This window comes from Apostichopus japonicus, chromosome 8 (assembly GCF_037975245.1).
Source record: "Apostichopus japonicus isolate 1M-3 chromosome 8, ASM3797524v1, whole genome shotgun sequence".
Lineage (NCBI taxonomy): Eukaryota > Metazoa > Echinodermata > Holothuroidea > Aspidochirotida > Stichopodidae > Apostichopus > Apostichopus japonicus.
This window is the reverse complement of record NC_092568.1, coordinates 34932406-34948848: the sequence shown is the minus strand read 5'-3', so window position 1 is coordinate 34948848 and position 16443 is coordinate 34932406. Positions and strand designations below refer to the sequence as shown.

At 36.5% G+C, this 16443-nt stretch overlaps 1 protein-coding gene across 2 annotated transcripts in view; it reads left to right on the top strand.

The window, feature by feature from the left end:
- Positions 1 to 365: 365 nt before the first annotated feature.
- LOC139971749 (centrosomal protein CCDC61-like) overlaps positions 366 to 16443 on the top strand; it is a 27339-nt gene continuing 11261 nt past the window's right edge. The window contains exons 1-9 of one of the 2 annotated variants that reach the window (XM_071978471.1): positions 366 to 492; positions 2029 to 2210; positions 2907 to 2989; positions 3402 to 3562; positions 4501 to 4606; positions 8297 to 8343; positions 12702 to 12918; positions 14126 to 14208; positions 15293 to 15522. In XM_071978471.1, the coding sequence (XP_071834572.1) occupies positions 2051 to 2210; positions 2907 to 2989; positions 3402 to 3562; positions 4501 to 4606; positions 8297 to 8343; positions 12702 to 12918; positions 14126 to 14208; positions 15293 to 15522 (1087 nt within the window). In that variant the 5' untranslated portion in view covers positions 366 to 492; positions 2029 to 2050. Of the gene's footprint in view, positions 512 to 2028; positions 2211 to 2906; positions 2990 to 3401; positions 3563 to 4500; positions 4607 to 8296; positions 8344 to 12701; positions 12919 to 14125; positions 14209 to 15292; positions 15523 to 16443 lie in introns of both variants that reach the window. The other variant, XM_071978472.1, reaches the window with a different exon arrangement.

The window sequence follows — 16443 nt, the reverse complement described above, 5'->3', positions numbered from 1 at the left end:
TCGGCAAGTGGGAAATACGATGACGCATTAGCGCAAGTTCCGCCTGAAGGGTTGCGATATGATTCTTCATTGCTCTAAATGACAACTTGAAAATGGGGAGATTAAGAAATCTCGGTTGTGTACTAGCTGGGAATGCTATCATTTGTCACTGTAGGACTTACAGCAGAAAGGTATACATTTTATAGGACTTAAATCTTGTTAGTAATCTTTTTTTTCAAAATAACATAAAGTAAAATATTGACGGAGAAATGCTTAAATGGAATTGTGTTTGGTCTGGCTTGACCATAGAGTTGGACATATCCGACTCTTGACTTGGTTATGATTTAGGAGTAACATGACAATTACAAAGGTGTGGTGAATATTTTACAACTATACACCCAAAACGACTTGAAACAAGTCTGATTAATTCTTCAAACTGAAGGGCGCTAACAATAAACTACAATATAGCTCTGTGAAAGTTACGGAATCAAAGACAGTGAAGGACGTTTTAAAGTACGCTTTATTAAATTGTGTAATTCCTGATGACAACTTAATATTCATTCCAGCCCACGCCCCTAGATCAATACTGATTGTTACTAGCCTAGGCGATCGACAAGGCCTAACGTTAACTAACCTAGTTAGGCCTAACTTAGGCTATGCTTTGGTAACACTAGTAATACAGACAGTAACGTTAATGTTAATTGTTATTTTATTGTGAGCACACTGCTATGTTTACTGTTGCCTGAGCCTACACTATTCCAATCCTACAGTTGCCTATGCCTAGGGTACACTCGCAAGGAGATTCAACTAGCTTAATTTTATGCAGTTATGTACAGTATTTGAGTACTAGCCTCTAGTATTATAGGCCCACTGCCTGTACTGTAGATAGTGCAGGCTATAGCATAGGACTTCAGAATAGCCCCTGGGCCTAAGTAGCAAATGTTGCAGTGTGTATTACGAGTGGACATTCGTAGTCTAATGTTACGTTTTGCTATTAGCTTAACCACAGGTCCCTACACCTAGCCTCATTCATATTAATCGGGACAAGCTTTGGCACAGCAACAGACAGTATCTTTACAGTGGATAAAAGGTCTTCAGAAGTAAGAATCATGGGGCCAACTATGAGAAATGGAGCATTGCTCATTGGCATTTCCTTGAAATTGGGTGCCACTGGAGTGTAACATTTGGTTACTTGTAATGCAGAATTTAACATATGCTTAGCAGGTATAAATAGTTGTCAAACAGGTACAGCCATAAAATGCCAATTGATATCCATTGGTTTTGACAGGTTTTGCCTTTCATGCAATAAAAAACACTTGAGATCGTTGACACAAAATGCTGCGGTACCTTGATTCTTGTGCCGTCGCTACTATTTCTGTTCACTAAAAGTTCCAAACCGTTCACAAAGTATACAGTAAGTAGTGCATCATATATACAGAAACAACCCCACTTTGTTTGATTTTAACATTTTAGTTCAAATTACACATTTTCTCAAAAATGGCACACGTATAACTAGCCACAACAGTTAATAGAAATGAAAGGTTTCTACAATGATTGCAGGTAGGCTTGACCAGGCACCTCTGTTTGATAAAATGTGGTAGTGTACAGTAGTTCCGTTTAATTGTGTTATTGAGAAGTGACACATTCTCTTGAGACATTTTGTTGTATCATTATTCCAAAATTTAATTTTAATGTAACAAGCCAAATATTTACAACAATTTTTGTGAAACAATATCTGATAGTGTAGGGAAGTGGTTAATGCATCCAGCTTGTATTAGGTAAATTACAATAGAAATTGCTCTGTTTAACCATATTTTGATAAATGCTTGACATGTAACTAAGTTGCATTTGAAATTTCTATACAATTTAGCTGAAAGACTGAAACTCCCAGCTCCCAGCACAGAGAGATAAAACAAAATCCTGTTAAGTATATTCTGACATATAATGAAGAATATGTACAGTAGCTTCCATGATAACTGTGACCAGTAATGTACTCTACAGTTTACAAGTATGTGACTGATATAATATTTCTCATTCATTGTTACCTAGGGGCCTCCTGTGTTTATGAGTGATGGCAACAGAGAAGTTAGATTCGGCAGTGAGGAGTGCCTCCTGCATATTCAGAGGAGTAGAATATGTTGTGAGTGCATGGTTCTCAGACGAGTCTGTCACAATAGAAGTTGAGGATAAATTGACTGCTGACCAATGGAGAGGCACCTTTGATCCATCCTGTAAGCAAATTGTGTCATATGAATGCGTTTTAGATTTTACTTAAAGAAAGAGCAAACCCATCTATCATCTTTAACTTCTGTGAAAAAGTTTGTGTGATGAACACCCCTTCCCCCCCCCCCCCCCCCCCCCTGCCCAACCAGATTATTAAGGAAAATCTTAGTTCATGTACAGTAAAAAGTATCAGGGTTCTAATAATATGTTTACTAGAGGTTATCTTTTGTCAATTAAACAATTGCGTGGTCATGGTGCTACTAGAAGGTAAAATATTTTCTTTTCCACTCGTTATGACATTTCAATTTTTTGAGGGTGAATGCAAACAGCATGGAAATCAATGCCAACTGTATTAAGTCATGTCAAGTAAGTCCAACACTTTAGATTCAGCATTTTAAACCAAAGTCATCTAAAGATGTTACTGAAATTGTATTGATAAATGCAAGCATGTGTTACTTGAGTCATATTTCAGTTTTTCCAAGTCATCATGTGTCATAAGTCATAAGTGTAAAGGAACATTAAACCTTCCTTTCCTTTCAATCACCTTCCCTTTTGGTTTTGACATTGTAGCTTGATGATCAGAAAGTACAGAAATTAGTTTTATCGGCAAAATTCAATTTCTTTCACATGAAACGATTTGCTTTCGTTACGTTCCGTATTTCTTTTGCCGATCTGGATATTTACCTGGGACTACTTTCTGACAGATATTGAAGACCTGACCCGAAAGACTGGAAACTTCAAACAGTTCAGCATCTTCATCAGTATGTTGGAATCAGCTTTGGCACAGGTATGGATATGGTGACTACTTTACAGAGGAACCCCCAAGACATGTTTGAAATTAAAATGGGGAAGGGGTAGGAGATGCTTATAGTGATATCTTAATATGATAATAAATTGCAATAGATACAGTACTCATCGTGATATCTTAATATGTTAATATATTCCCTATGCTTTTGAAGATATCTTAATATGATAATATATTCTTCATATGCTTATAGCAATATCTTAATATGATAAAATTTTATCATAGATGCTTAAAGCGATATCTTAATATGATAGTATATTAGGAGGAGGGTGGACAGGGGGATTTGTCAATCTTCTAAAAGTAAGAACAGCACACTACGAACGATCTTTGTTATATCTGGCATCATTTCTATCATGTTAAACATGCCAAATAATTTCTCCATGCTTTTCACTAGGCTAGTGAATCTGTGACCCTTGACCTGTTGACTTATGCAGACTTAGAAACTCTAAGAACCAGGAAAGGAGGACTAGGAACAAGAAGTATTCCTGGAGCTCAGAAGGCAGCTCTGAATACCAAGCGATACCTCATTGTTACTTACACTGTGGAGTTTGACAGGTAAATATGTTTTATACACCAACACAATTTAGGTAATTTATCCTTCTTCAATTCACTGAAACAGACAGGCTGGGCATGGGGGAAGTTGGAGGAGACAGGCAGGGTGGGGGGGGGGGGAGGGGGTGGGCCACAGCTGTAGGTAGATAGTGTCACTATGTGAAATTTCAAGAGACACATGAAAAGTCGATACCGAAAAGATGATTGAAACATAAAATGGAGAAAATAAGTGAAAGAAAAAAAACTCAGTGAAGAGACTAGATTGAAACCTGCTACAAATTAGCTGTAAACTAAGAAGAAGTCATCTATGATTGAAGGTAAATGTCCAAAGGAAGATTGAGTAATTCTCTTTTGCCATCGGAAAGTGCATTTGTTGACCGGACATAACACCCAACATGGCAAATTTCCTGATAAATTTACCATTTGTGTAAAATCTGGCAAGACATAACATGTGTACTTAAATCTTGTCAAAGTCTTCGTTCTTTTAAGCAAAAATTAAAACAACACTTAATTAATCTGTATTTAACCCTTCTGTGACATCGATATTTTCTTCTTGTTGCAGCTGTATTTTTATTTGTTCTCGTTATGTTGTGGTTAGCCTTTTTCTCATGGTCATGAACTTCGATAAACATTCTCGTTTTTTCTAGTGCCCATCATATGTGAAACTATACCAGTTTCTTATCATTACGTCATGCATTACTGTGGAGCATATGAAAAATAAATTTGAATTGAAATGAATTGAATTAATGCTCTGAACTATAACAATATAATTATTGTACTGATACAGTAGAGTTAAATTTTCCACTATCAATCAGCATTTGATTTCTGTCTGTATTTATCAATGATTTGTTCATTAATAAAATAAACTAATAAATAATACCCCCAAAAAATTAATGAAGGATACTTAAGTTTCAAAATTGTCATTAATTATCTGTTTTCAGGATTCACTATCCTCTGCCACTACCTTACCAAGGTAAGCCAGACCCTGTCGCCCTGCAGGATACCATCAGAGACTTAAAACTGGAGATTAAGAGATTAAAAATTCAGGTGAGTCAGTAAATTGTGCAGTCTTGAAGATTGTGTGGGCATATGTAAATATATGTATAAGGCATATATGGGGGGGGGGGGTGGGGTTATGCTGCACAATGTTTACACACAGCGTTCAACTGTTTTCTAGTTACTTGCTTTGTGCTGTCGATGGTGATTATCTCTGATGAAATAATGTCAAAGCTACAGTACTTGTAAGTGACATGTTGTTCCTCATTGGCAAAATCTGGATGTCTCATCTTTGACGTTTTGTTAGCTTGCTCACTTTCTGTGCTCTCCTTTCTCTTTCAACAACAAAGAAAAAATAGAAATGTTTCTATAACTAGTTGGTTTTCAAGATATTCCCTTTTGGGAAGAACTGTCAGGTTTCTATAATGCTTAAATCAATGATGAAGTCATCTCCACTGTCCTGCCCCTAATATGTTCATGTTAATCCTATTGTCTTATAAGGTCTGATAATCCAATCAAGGTTCGTTTAACTTGATACAAACAACAGAACATAATGTGGATTACAATTGTTGTTGACAAAGTAGTAATTTGGGATGTAAAATGTGGTTTTTGAGAACAGGAATGTTGTTGTGTCTTTTCCTATAAAGTTAGCTTGGTCTTACCTCTTATCAGCTGACATATTTAGTTTGACTGGTAGACTGAGTCGTCCAGCAAAATCTGGACTGATTAACTTCTTCTCTTGTTTGGGTTTTCTCACCCAAAATAAAAACTGGTATCGATATAAACTAACTGCAGTAACAGCTTGGGTTTTTACAATGTATCAGAATTAATTCTGTATGTACAGACATCCTTTAAATTTGATAACGAGAGGTTCTTCATTAACAGGTGAATGTGTGTTGTTATGGTAACAGCGTCTGCCCCACAATCAGTAGGTTACAGACCTGTTCAAATCCTCACCAGGAACAATTTTCTCTTGATCTATTCAAATTTGCTGCTTTGGAGTGTCATCTGTTTGGTGGATATGATATTTCTGGTCTGCGGTTGGGAACGTGGCTTGGTTCTGTTCTTTTAAGGGTTTCGGGAACAATTTTGTTCACCATGGCTGTGGTGCAGGGATGATGAATGGGGTGCCTTCACCTCCATCAGTATTTCAGAAAGTGGTCAGATGCGGAGGTACTGTACAGTAAAGTCATATGTGACGTTGGTTGGGGACGTTAAGTGGTGGTTCCGGAGCAGGAATGGGTGCAAAAAGAGAAGGCTTTGAGTAAACCTGTATTCATCCACTGTCACATGGATAGGGATTTATTTTAAAAGAGTTTCAGTTGGCTTCCTAACACTTGGGAAGAACCAAACTGAATCAGCCTACTGGGACAGTTGTCTACTGCTAGTTAGTATCACTCTACATTCTCTGCTAATACCATCTTCAGAACAATCATGCAGCCAATACGAAACAGTTCAAAACCTTTATCATGTAGAAACATGTTATTTGCACTGCTGATACTGTCAGTACAAGTGCTTTGAAGCATGACATAAAAAATACAGGTAATAACAAACATTGCCCCAACCAGGTTCCTGACTGTAGATTATCCGAGGATATAAATTGAAATTGCTGAATGTTTGTTTGATGAGTTTTTTGTGTCTGTCTGATTGAAATGAGAATCTTTGACAAATGATTTGGTTAGTTGGATATGATAATTTGGAAGAACTATGGATCTTTGAAATAAATTGAGTTTTTCTAGAATCATTTGTATTGAATTTGGTTGAAATGCTACTTTTAATCCAGATATATATGACTGCATGTAGTTGAAATGTGGTATGTATGCAGTACGGTGTTGATTAATATGTAGGTTATTCAGGAAATCCCTAGAGAATGCTATGCTCTCTTCAACTGTGGTAAACCTTGTGAAAAAAAATTTCACGTCAACATTTTTTGACAGTAACTAAAAAAAAGAAAAAAAAAACATTATCTTGACAATTTGCGGTATATATTTTGGTTTTTCACTTTTGGGTAAAAATTGTGGTTTTTCTCTTTAGTTTTATTTTGGTTATGCACCTTTGCCTGTCAGGGATAAATTGTCTCCAGAGAGACCGACATACAGTAGGGGTAACAGAAAGTTGTTTAACACAGAAGTTTGATGATTTTTCCTGAACAGTACAGTAACTCTGCAAAACTTATTTATTTGTGTACTAAAACTACTGTGTACTATTGTGTAATAGGAAAACTATTGTGTACTAACACTACTGTGTAATGCTTTGTACTGTTGTGTACTAATGTACACGATTGTGTAATATTGTGTACTGTTGTGTACTATTGTGTAACTAAAACTAACACTAAAAAAGTACAAGTATGTGTGAGGCAACTCTGCTTTATATGCCTGGATTGCCTTCAAAACCTGTTCAAAAATATTTCACTTTATAATCTTATTTTATGAGCATTCTCTACATGTGACATGGTAATTTGTCTCTATGTACAGTACTAAAGCATTCAATTCTTGTTGGCATTATCTTCTCTGCCATCACCCCTTCTCTTTCCCCCTCATTATGGCACTGGGCCATGAAGCAGGCAAAAGTGCCCTCTTAAGTATTCGGCAGATCTCGTTACATTAGTGAGTGCAAAACGACTTTGATAGGAAGTTGAACCCACAAGACGCTTTTTAGCAAATTACTAAAAAGCATCAAGAAATGACTTCAAATGGACATTAAGACAATTAGAGTTTTATTGAGTTGATAACATGATCTGTCAGATCACCTCGGTACAGTGCAATGATTTAAAAGCTCTTCTAGTTATGATTCTCTTTGCTACTTTGGGATTACTATAACTCATTAACATCGTATGTGTGGAAACTTGCTCCTTTCTTTCCGATCTGACCATTTTCTCAAATATCGCGGGAGGTTATGTCACCCTTTTTGTCAGGAGTAGTCGCAGTGAACTAGGTTATTCCAAAACCATTTTAAGAACAGAACCAAACCCCAGTTCCCAATTCGCAAATCAGATGTACCGAATTCAAGGGAAACTCTGCTCAACAACAATGCAAAGCAGCAACTTTGAATAGGTCTATAGAGTCTGGTTCCTGGTGAGGGTTTGGACCTTGAATACTGTAGGTCAATAGAGTCTGGTTCCTGGTGAGGGTTTGGAATTTGAAAAGGTCAATAGAGTCTGGTTCCTGGTGAGGGTTTGGACCTTGAATACTGTAGGTCAATAGAGTCTGGTTCCTGGTGAGGGTTTGGAATTTGAAAAGGTCAATAGAGTCTGGTTCCTGGTGAGGGTTTGGACCTTGAATAGGTCTATAGAGTCTGGTTCCTTGTGAGGATTTAGACCTTTAACCTACTGATTATGAGGCCGACACTCTAAACCGCTACAACACGCCTCTGTTTGACTACTTGATTGTCTTGTTTTTGGGGATTGGGAGCCTCCTTAATTACTCTGTTAGCTAAACTTGGTCTCCAACTTATTTCACAGATGGACGTTCTGTACTTAAATTTCAAAATGATCAAAACAGATTATTTAGATGCATCAACCTCACAGAATGAGATAAAGAGTGACAAAGGTTAACATTTATGGTACATTAATTAAGTTATATTGTTGATGTACTACCATCCTCTTTTCATAGATATCTATAGTATTTTTGAACAATTTCATAGGTTTTCTCACTGTTACAGTGTTAAGTTGTGCCACCATATTAGTTGGTTCACAGACTCCATTTTGAATAATAACAAGTTACATTATCTCTTGGTCTCCAGATCCAGTCCGATTTCCGATCCACTGAACTCCAGAAACTGCAAAGAGAGTAAGTATCAAGAAAAAAAAAATCCCTAAAAAGAGTCACATTTGTAAGAAAGATTTGTTTTGGTTGTTCTCTCACTGTTCACTGTTCACTTTTTCATTTGTATAGCAAGATGACCATTTGGCTTGGTATATACGCTGGCATATTTCTAACAAATCAATATCATACCCTTTGTTCTAGATACCTGGTGATTCATCGAATTTGAGGGATATGTGTAAAACACATCAGAAATAATTTCCAGCTGAAAGGGGCAGTTTTAATTAACCTCGGCAAAAAAAATCTACAGATGGGAGAAGGGGGTGGGGGGGGGTCGGAGCTGTAGATGCATGCATGCCTTAATAAGATAAACATTAATATAAACATAATTGGATTAGCTGCTGTCCAGATACATCAGGGATTAAGCATTTCTGGATAAGTCTGGATAATCCAGTTTGGATAAAGTATGGCTTGCTGCTTAATAAATGTATACATACAGTAAGTGCTTTGTAATATGAAACAGTAGACCTGTCAGAGTTCTGGATATTAATGTGTATGAAATATATCTTTAGAGTTCTTATACTTTTAAGTAAAAAAGGAGGTGCCAAGAACCTTAGAATGATGAGCAAAAGTCTTCACACATACATGCTACTGATGGAACATTGTCAGAAAAATTGGTGGCACTCTTCACCTATATAAATGACAGGTTGATGAATCGCTCTAACACTGTTTAGCCTTTTGCAGATGGCCTACGTTTGCACCCTGAATTATACTGTAGATGTCAAATAATCAGGAGAATTATTGATTTTCAAGTTGTTTTTGATATTTATTTTGGCACTTTCTACTCACCCTTGCTTGCAAGAAATACAACTCACAAAATTAAAGCAAGCCACATGTATATATTTTATATAGTTTTTATTACATTGAATATTTATATTTTCAGAATTTATCCTCATTATGGAAATATCAAAGTTTCCTCAATTTTGGACACCTGTTAAATGCCTCTTCAATAAAGTAATGGTGGTTTATGGGGAAAAAATTTCCAGAAATATTCTGCATTAATTAAGAGAGGCCTTAACTTGGTTTCATCTATACAGTTTCTAGGATCTTTCCACATATGTAATGCATTTTTATGAGTTTTACCCATAAAAGGGTGGCTCTCTGTATTTGATGTTTGTAAAATTGCGTATATGGCATTGTCACAAGAACTCAGCATGACCCGGGGCCTGTTTCACAAAGCACTAAGTCCTGTGTGCGTAAGTCAAGTTTAGTGAAACAGGCCCCAGGCCTTGGAATATGGGCTATTTCTGGCAAATTGCCGACATATTTGGTGTTTTTGTCAGTAGAAAGAAAGGCACTGAGTCTTGCATACTTCTGCCAGAAGACATTAAGAACATATACACATGATAAATTGGTTAAAGGCTCAATACGTGTTTGCTGATGAGTTTCGGATAAAAAACTTCCGAAGCAGATTCAATGTTTCTTATTCTAAATGCACTCTGACCAGGTGGGTTTAATGGAGAAAAGCTGTCGCAATCGGAAGAAAGAAATTCATTTTCTGTTGCCCTTAAGGTGAAAAAGATTTACTGTAAAATCACTGCGACCGCCCATATCAGCATGTTCACTACACAAATGTAACCTATATACTCGTACCGTCCACTCGTAAGACCTTTGCCTAACAGTCGGAAACAAAACAGAGATATTTGATTGGCGCATGTTCTGTTGGGCGGGGCTTGCAAATTTTGAGTGAAGTTTGTAGAATCTACGGACTTGTTAAAAATTTTTTTTTAAATGTTTAACTACTGTAGATATCTAAATAAAAACAATGATTATTATATGAAAATTGCATAGAACAGGGCAGGTCCAAGCTATTGTATCCCAAGAAGCCAAATTTCAAACTTTACTGAGCACCCTAATTGTGGTGTCATGTTAAAGCTGAATTATTGAAGTTTCAGATTTTCATAATTTTTAAATTTTTTTTTGCCTATTCGAACAATTACAGCTGGCTAATTTGCATAAATTCAAATTGCAGTGTGACGTACGGGACATTTGGAATCCTATTTCCCTGCCAGCAATATGAACTAATTGAATATAAGTTATGTGGGACATGATACACCCTTCCTTCCAATAATTTTGACATATTATGTTTGGGGGTTCATCAATTAAATATGCTAATTAGCTAGTGTCCAAATACTGATGTCCCGTACGTCACAATTTTCAGCACTTTTTTTCAAGTATTGATATGGAGGAACAATTTTTTTTTTGGTGATATTCTATAAAGTTCTAATTAAGAACATTGCTCAACAAAATCCATCCCCAAAAAATTGAAATAATATTCACTGCAAATCTAATTATCAAATTTAAAACTGTGACGTACGGGACAAAATGTGACATACGGGACATAGTGTGGTGGAAACCCTGTATTTATACAAGTTTAATAAACATGCATGGGCTCCAATGGAGACCTCTACTGGAAACCTTCCAATGCTTACAAATTTATTTTGTTGAAAGCTGGTAGTTGCAACTTATAATCCCTGCATGGGATACAGAATCATCTACAATGCTTTTCAACATTGACATTGAATAAGGATGACTTCAAGAATGTGGAGTTTGCATTTCAACATTTTGTAGGCCTATTGTGAAGTGTGACTATCATGACTGTGCAACAATGTTCTTGTGTCCTGAACTTAGATACTGTAGTAGACATTGAGATTTTTGATTACAAGTGTAGAGTTTGGCTCGCCCAATTTTTGCAGAGGACAATCATGAGTTTGTTCAATAACCAGTATTAGGTCCATAGAGTTTTCTTTGTTGTACTAGTTTCATAGATGGATATTACACGGACGTTACTGTGGACATTTTGGTATGTTTTGAATGGGATGGATCATATTTCAACTTCAGGGACAATAGTGGGGAGTATGATACAGTGTTGTACAGTATATACCAAAACAGTTTTGCACCAAAACTTTGCATCTTGAATCATTTGTGGTCTAACAAAGCTAGAATTGATGTTATGAGTATTTGATGTATGTGTAGAGTAGATTAATACTTTACGCATTCCATGTTTTATGTAGTGGAATGATCTCACAAGTACAGTCACTGCTTTTTTCCGTATCCAAGAAAGAAGGAAATATGGCATTAAATTACCAATGACATTGTTCTGGCATATCCAAATTAATGTTTTTATGTAGAATTCAGCTTGTTATGGTATATTCAGGAATGAAAATATGAGTTTTCATAGTCAATTTGTATATGGACAAATCGTCCCGTACGTCACATGTCCCGTACATCACAGGACAATTTTAATTTGTGTAATCACTGTACTGGTATGGCTTCATTTTTTTTTCTAATATGTTACAGCTTAGCCCTTGGAAGGTTAGGCTATTCACTAGTGATAATGGCTTGATCACTGCCCTCCTAATTTCAGAGGGGTTTTCAGCTTTGCTCTTTAGTTAAAAAAACACAAAATTCTCTGGTCCCGTATGTCACACTGTACATTAATTAAGATGGGACCTAATTAAAGCAAGTGTAGGAAATCTTCATGAGTTTGTAATAAAGTAGCAGCAATATCAAATATGAAAACCTGAAAAAGTTTCTGGAAAATAGATTTTTTATAACTTTTAGACACATTTAAGTCTCTGAAATGTCCCGTACGTCACAGTGCAAATAGCTTGGACCTGCCCAACAGTGTCATTTTCACTGAGCTTTAAGGGCAGTAAGCTGGAAAAATCAATGTTAAAATTTGGCAAACACACATTGAGACTTTAACACTGATCAGTCAAGGTATCTGCATAATATCCGAACCTAATGGTATCACTCTTTTACTGTCTGCAAATATTACTTAGGCTACTATCAGCTTGTACTGTATGTGATTCATGTGTGTTGCTTTTGGAAAATTCATAATTTATTCCTAGCAAATAGAAGAAATAGTTTATAATAATCTTTTTTAAAATCAAGCAATAGTCAGAAACAATAAATGCATCTTTCATCACATATTTCAGACATATAGACAGGATGACATTTGACCTTTTCAGTTCATAAATTAAAAGCACAGTTTTATTTTCAGTTTAAATGTCATCTTTTTAGTGGCCTCAGATATTGTAGAAAGTACTGTAACATGTAAGGACAGTTTGATAAATTAAAATTCAACAAACATTAGACAGCCAAATTCAAATCTCCCTCATCCCCCCCCCCTTTCCCCTGATCATTGAGCCTATTAATATGCCAATTGAGCACCCATCTATTTCTGGGAATACCTGTAACTCGGATGATCAGGGCTTTTGATGGCTTCAAAGCAGTGTTAACATGCTAAACTTTGGGGCCATATAATGTAGTGATGAGTGACCCTTGATAGTTTAAAATAAGGTCCTGTTTTTGTCTTGCAGATATGATGCTTTGCTAACAGAGAAGCAAGAGATAGAAGACGATTTTCTGCGATACAGACGGGAAGTGAAAAACACTTCGTCAGGGAGCGCAGCGAAAGAGGTCCGTATTCTGAAGAGCGTTGTTCGAAACCTGGAGGAGGAACTGATGCACGAGAAAAGCAAAAACCAGAGGTCGACAAACAAACGTAATCAAGAGTATAAGACGTTGATGGAGGAGGCAAGTTATTTATTGTAAAACACTTCTTCTTGAAATCTTATTGTGGTGACGTGTGTATAGGTGAGGCCTTCGCATTTAAGCACGACAGTAAACTAGCCGTTTGTTGTTTGTGCGAACTTCATACATAGTATGGGGGTGATCGTATCCAGTTCTTGGTTGTTTTTCCCCCGGTTGGTAGAGGGTCAAAGGTCATTTCAAGTAATGAAGTGTTGTTAACCTTGATCAAGGATAGAAGATACTGCTATATCTTGAAATCTCACTTTTTATCGATAAAAGTAAACTTCATGTACTATTTTGAAATAATCTCATTTCCTTTCACAAGTGCTATTTTGGCTGCTATTTCGTCATTTTCTAGGAGTGGCTGATGGATTTTTCCTTCAATTTAATTTATTAATCAAGAATCAGAATCGGTTTATTATAAGCCATATACAAGCATGATTTAAACAAAAATAATTCACAGTGGGGTCAAAATGTAGGATAGAACAATTCAGGTAGAGTTTGGATTTGAACAGTGAAAACTCTGTGAGCTTTGTTTTGATATATAATTGTTCAATTGTAGCATTGATATTAATACATGAATGTTGATTGGTGTGGGGTGAGCCATTAACTAGTTTTGTTTGGTATTATAAATTTTTCTTGGTCTCAGATCACTGACCATTTACGATGACTACTTTGGCTTACATCTATCTAATACATCAAAGTCTTAGCAATCATAGCCCGTACTACAGTATGAACATTTCTTTTGGTATGTGTCAGTTACGAAAGGGGGCCTAAAAGCACTTTATAAGAATGTCAACGTTGAAGTATTACAAGGAAGTTAACCTTTCATTCTAATAATTGCTCCTAAAATCATAGATTGTAATAATAGGGGCAAACTACTTCACTAGTGTATACACCGAAGACCATTAAGCCGAAATACAAATTAAATACATAAAAAAAAACTGCACACATTGAGTTGATTTCAAAAGAAAAAATTTAAGTCTGTCATTTTAGAAGAAATACTGCCATAAGCTAGAAATGATATTTGCATCTGATTTTAATGAATTGGTTTTTTTGTTGCTTATAAACTTCCTTAATTTTCATATTGAATGTAGGCCCTGTTCAGGGAGATAAAACATGGGGGGGAGAGGGGGATTGCATGACAGCTCAGAAACTTCTCTCTGGTATTAAAATGCTTCGTCTTTATTTTTATTAATTTTGCCTCCAGCTGGAGGAACTCCGAGCCAGTGAGAGAAATCTCAAAGCAAGGGTGAAGAGCCTGATGAATGAGCTTAATGTCTTAAAAAGAGGGTAAGGAGAGGGAAAGTGTTCTTAAGGATAGAAAAACAAAAGAACTAACTAGTCAACAAAAAAGAAGAGAACTTAACTCTGAAAACGAATGATTACATCACCATTACTGGTGTCAATCTGCCTCAGTTCTCTTCATGACTCTTGCAACCGTGCAGATTACTGAAAGCGGAAAGTTTTCTAGACATGTCCTTGTTTTGCGATGCAGGGATAATAAATGTAGAATTTAATTGTGGCATAGCGACTGTGGATATCTGAGAACTTTGGACGTCCTAAAAATTAGACGCCTCATGCAACCCACTTCATCCTTTTTCATTTGTTTGAAGGAAAACAATGGTATTGATGGATATATAGCATTCATTTATAGAACTATGCAAAATGGCCAAAATCATGTTTGCAGTACAAAGATGCAGATCTGTAACTTTCTTTACAAAGTAATTTTGAATGATGATCAAAACTGGTCAATTCATATAAAACCCATGAACAACAAAATGTGATCATTCAGCTATGCTTTGTTTGAAGCCATAAGGGGATCCTATTGAGTAGTGAAAGATTGTAATCAAATAAGTTACAGTAGTTGTAGTTTACAGTAAGTTACGTAGGTTAAATGCATTTAGCAGGTGTTTGGCTGGGAATGGATTCTGGATGGGTTTGTGAGAAGGGGGGTGGGGGACGGTGGGTGGGGGTCGTCAGGTGGTGTAAGTATATCATAGGAAATTATGATACACATGTTTTAGTTAAACAATGATATTTTAATGATATATTTCAAGTTTACAAGACCTGTCCTTGTTGCGCATTGCACAGTGAAGAAATGTAGTGTTTTCTTGTGGCATAGCGACTGTGGATATCAGACAATTTGGGCGTCCTAAAATAATGCCTGATGCATCCCACTTCATCTCGTTTCCTTTAGTAGTCTTAGGTAATTAATGATATTTGATGATATCTTCCAAATTACTATGCAAAATGGCCAAAACCATATTCCAATTTTGTTGCTTAAAAATTAAATGAATTTTTAACTAAGCTGTACGAGCTTGGATGTTCACTCTCTAAGATTACTGCTAGTACTTAATCTATATCAAATAAACAGAAACTTGTCAAGGCGTACCAGCCGTTCACCAAATTTCCCGAAACCGCAAAGAAACAACCCCCCGTCAGCTTCCAGAAGACCACTCTCTGTGCTGAATCGCTCAAGTGAAAGATCTAGGGTCGGAGGTGCTGGTTTTGCCAATCGTAACAGGGAAAGGTCGCACTCCAGGGAGGGTCGAAGGTCATCGGCTTCATCCTTAGTCGGCAGGAGTCGGACTCCATCCCCAGCAGGTTTGCTATAAAAAAATAAAAAAAAGATTTTTTAATTTTTGTTAATTTTTATGTAATACTTGTTATTGTTGTGGTTATGTTGCTGTTTGCGTGGTAGTTATTCTTGTATGAGGCCTTCAGGAGTAGATTTATTTTGATTTCACTGTTTGCTGCTTTAAAACATCATCCGTTGTTTCATAAGATCTCGCAGTGTCAAGGTAAAATTGTGCAATGCCCAATGCTTTCAAGATTTCTCTATCTGTTCATGTTATTTCATTGTTTCAAATTCGTTATCAAATTAGTGAATGTTGAAGGTTGTTGGTAGAGTTTGGATGCTTTGACATATATATGCTGCCATATATCATAAATATATTAAAAAACACTATTGCTGATATTCCAACCTCATTTGACATCTTCAAGTTACAAAAAAGAGGCAGGCTTTCTATATGAACTGGAAAATGTACAGTCTTTCAAACACAGCAGCCAAGCTAGACTCCATGCTAATCCATGCAGTCTTTCAAACACAGCAGCCAAGCTAGACTCCATGCTTATCTATGCAGTCTTTCAAACACTGCAGCCAAGCTAGACTCCATGCTTATCCATGCAGTCTTTCAAACACAGAAGACAAGCTATAGACTCCATGCTTATCTATGCAGTCTTTCAAACACAGCAGCCAATCTAGACTCCATGATTATCCATGCTGTCTTTCAAACACAGCCACCAAGCTAGATTCCATGCTTATCCATGCAGTCTTGCAAACATAGCAGCCAGGCTAGACTCCATGCTAATCCATGCAGTCTTTCAAACACAGCAGCCCAGCTAGAGTCCATGCTTATCCACGCAGTTTTCAACGTAAATTGCATTTTTCAATCATCCCTACAATAGATGGATGCAAGTTTAATTGTTCACTGGCTCAGTAAAGACATGCTAATGACCATCTTC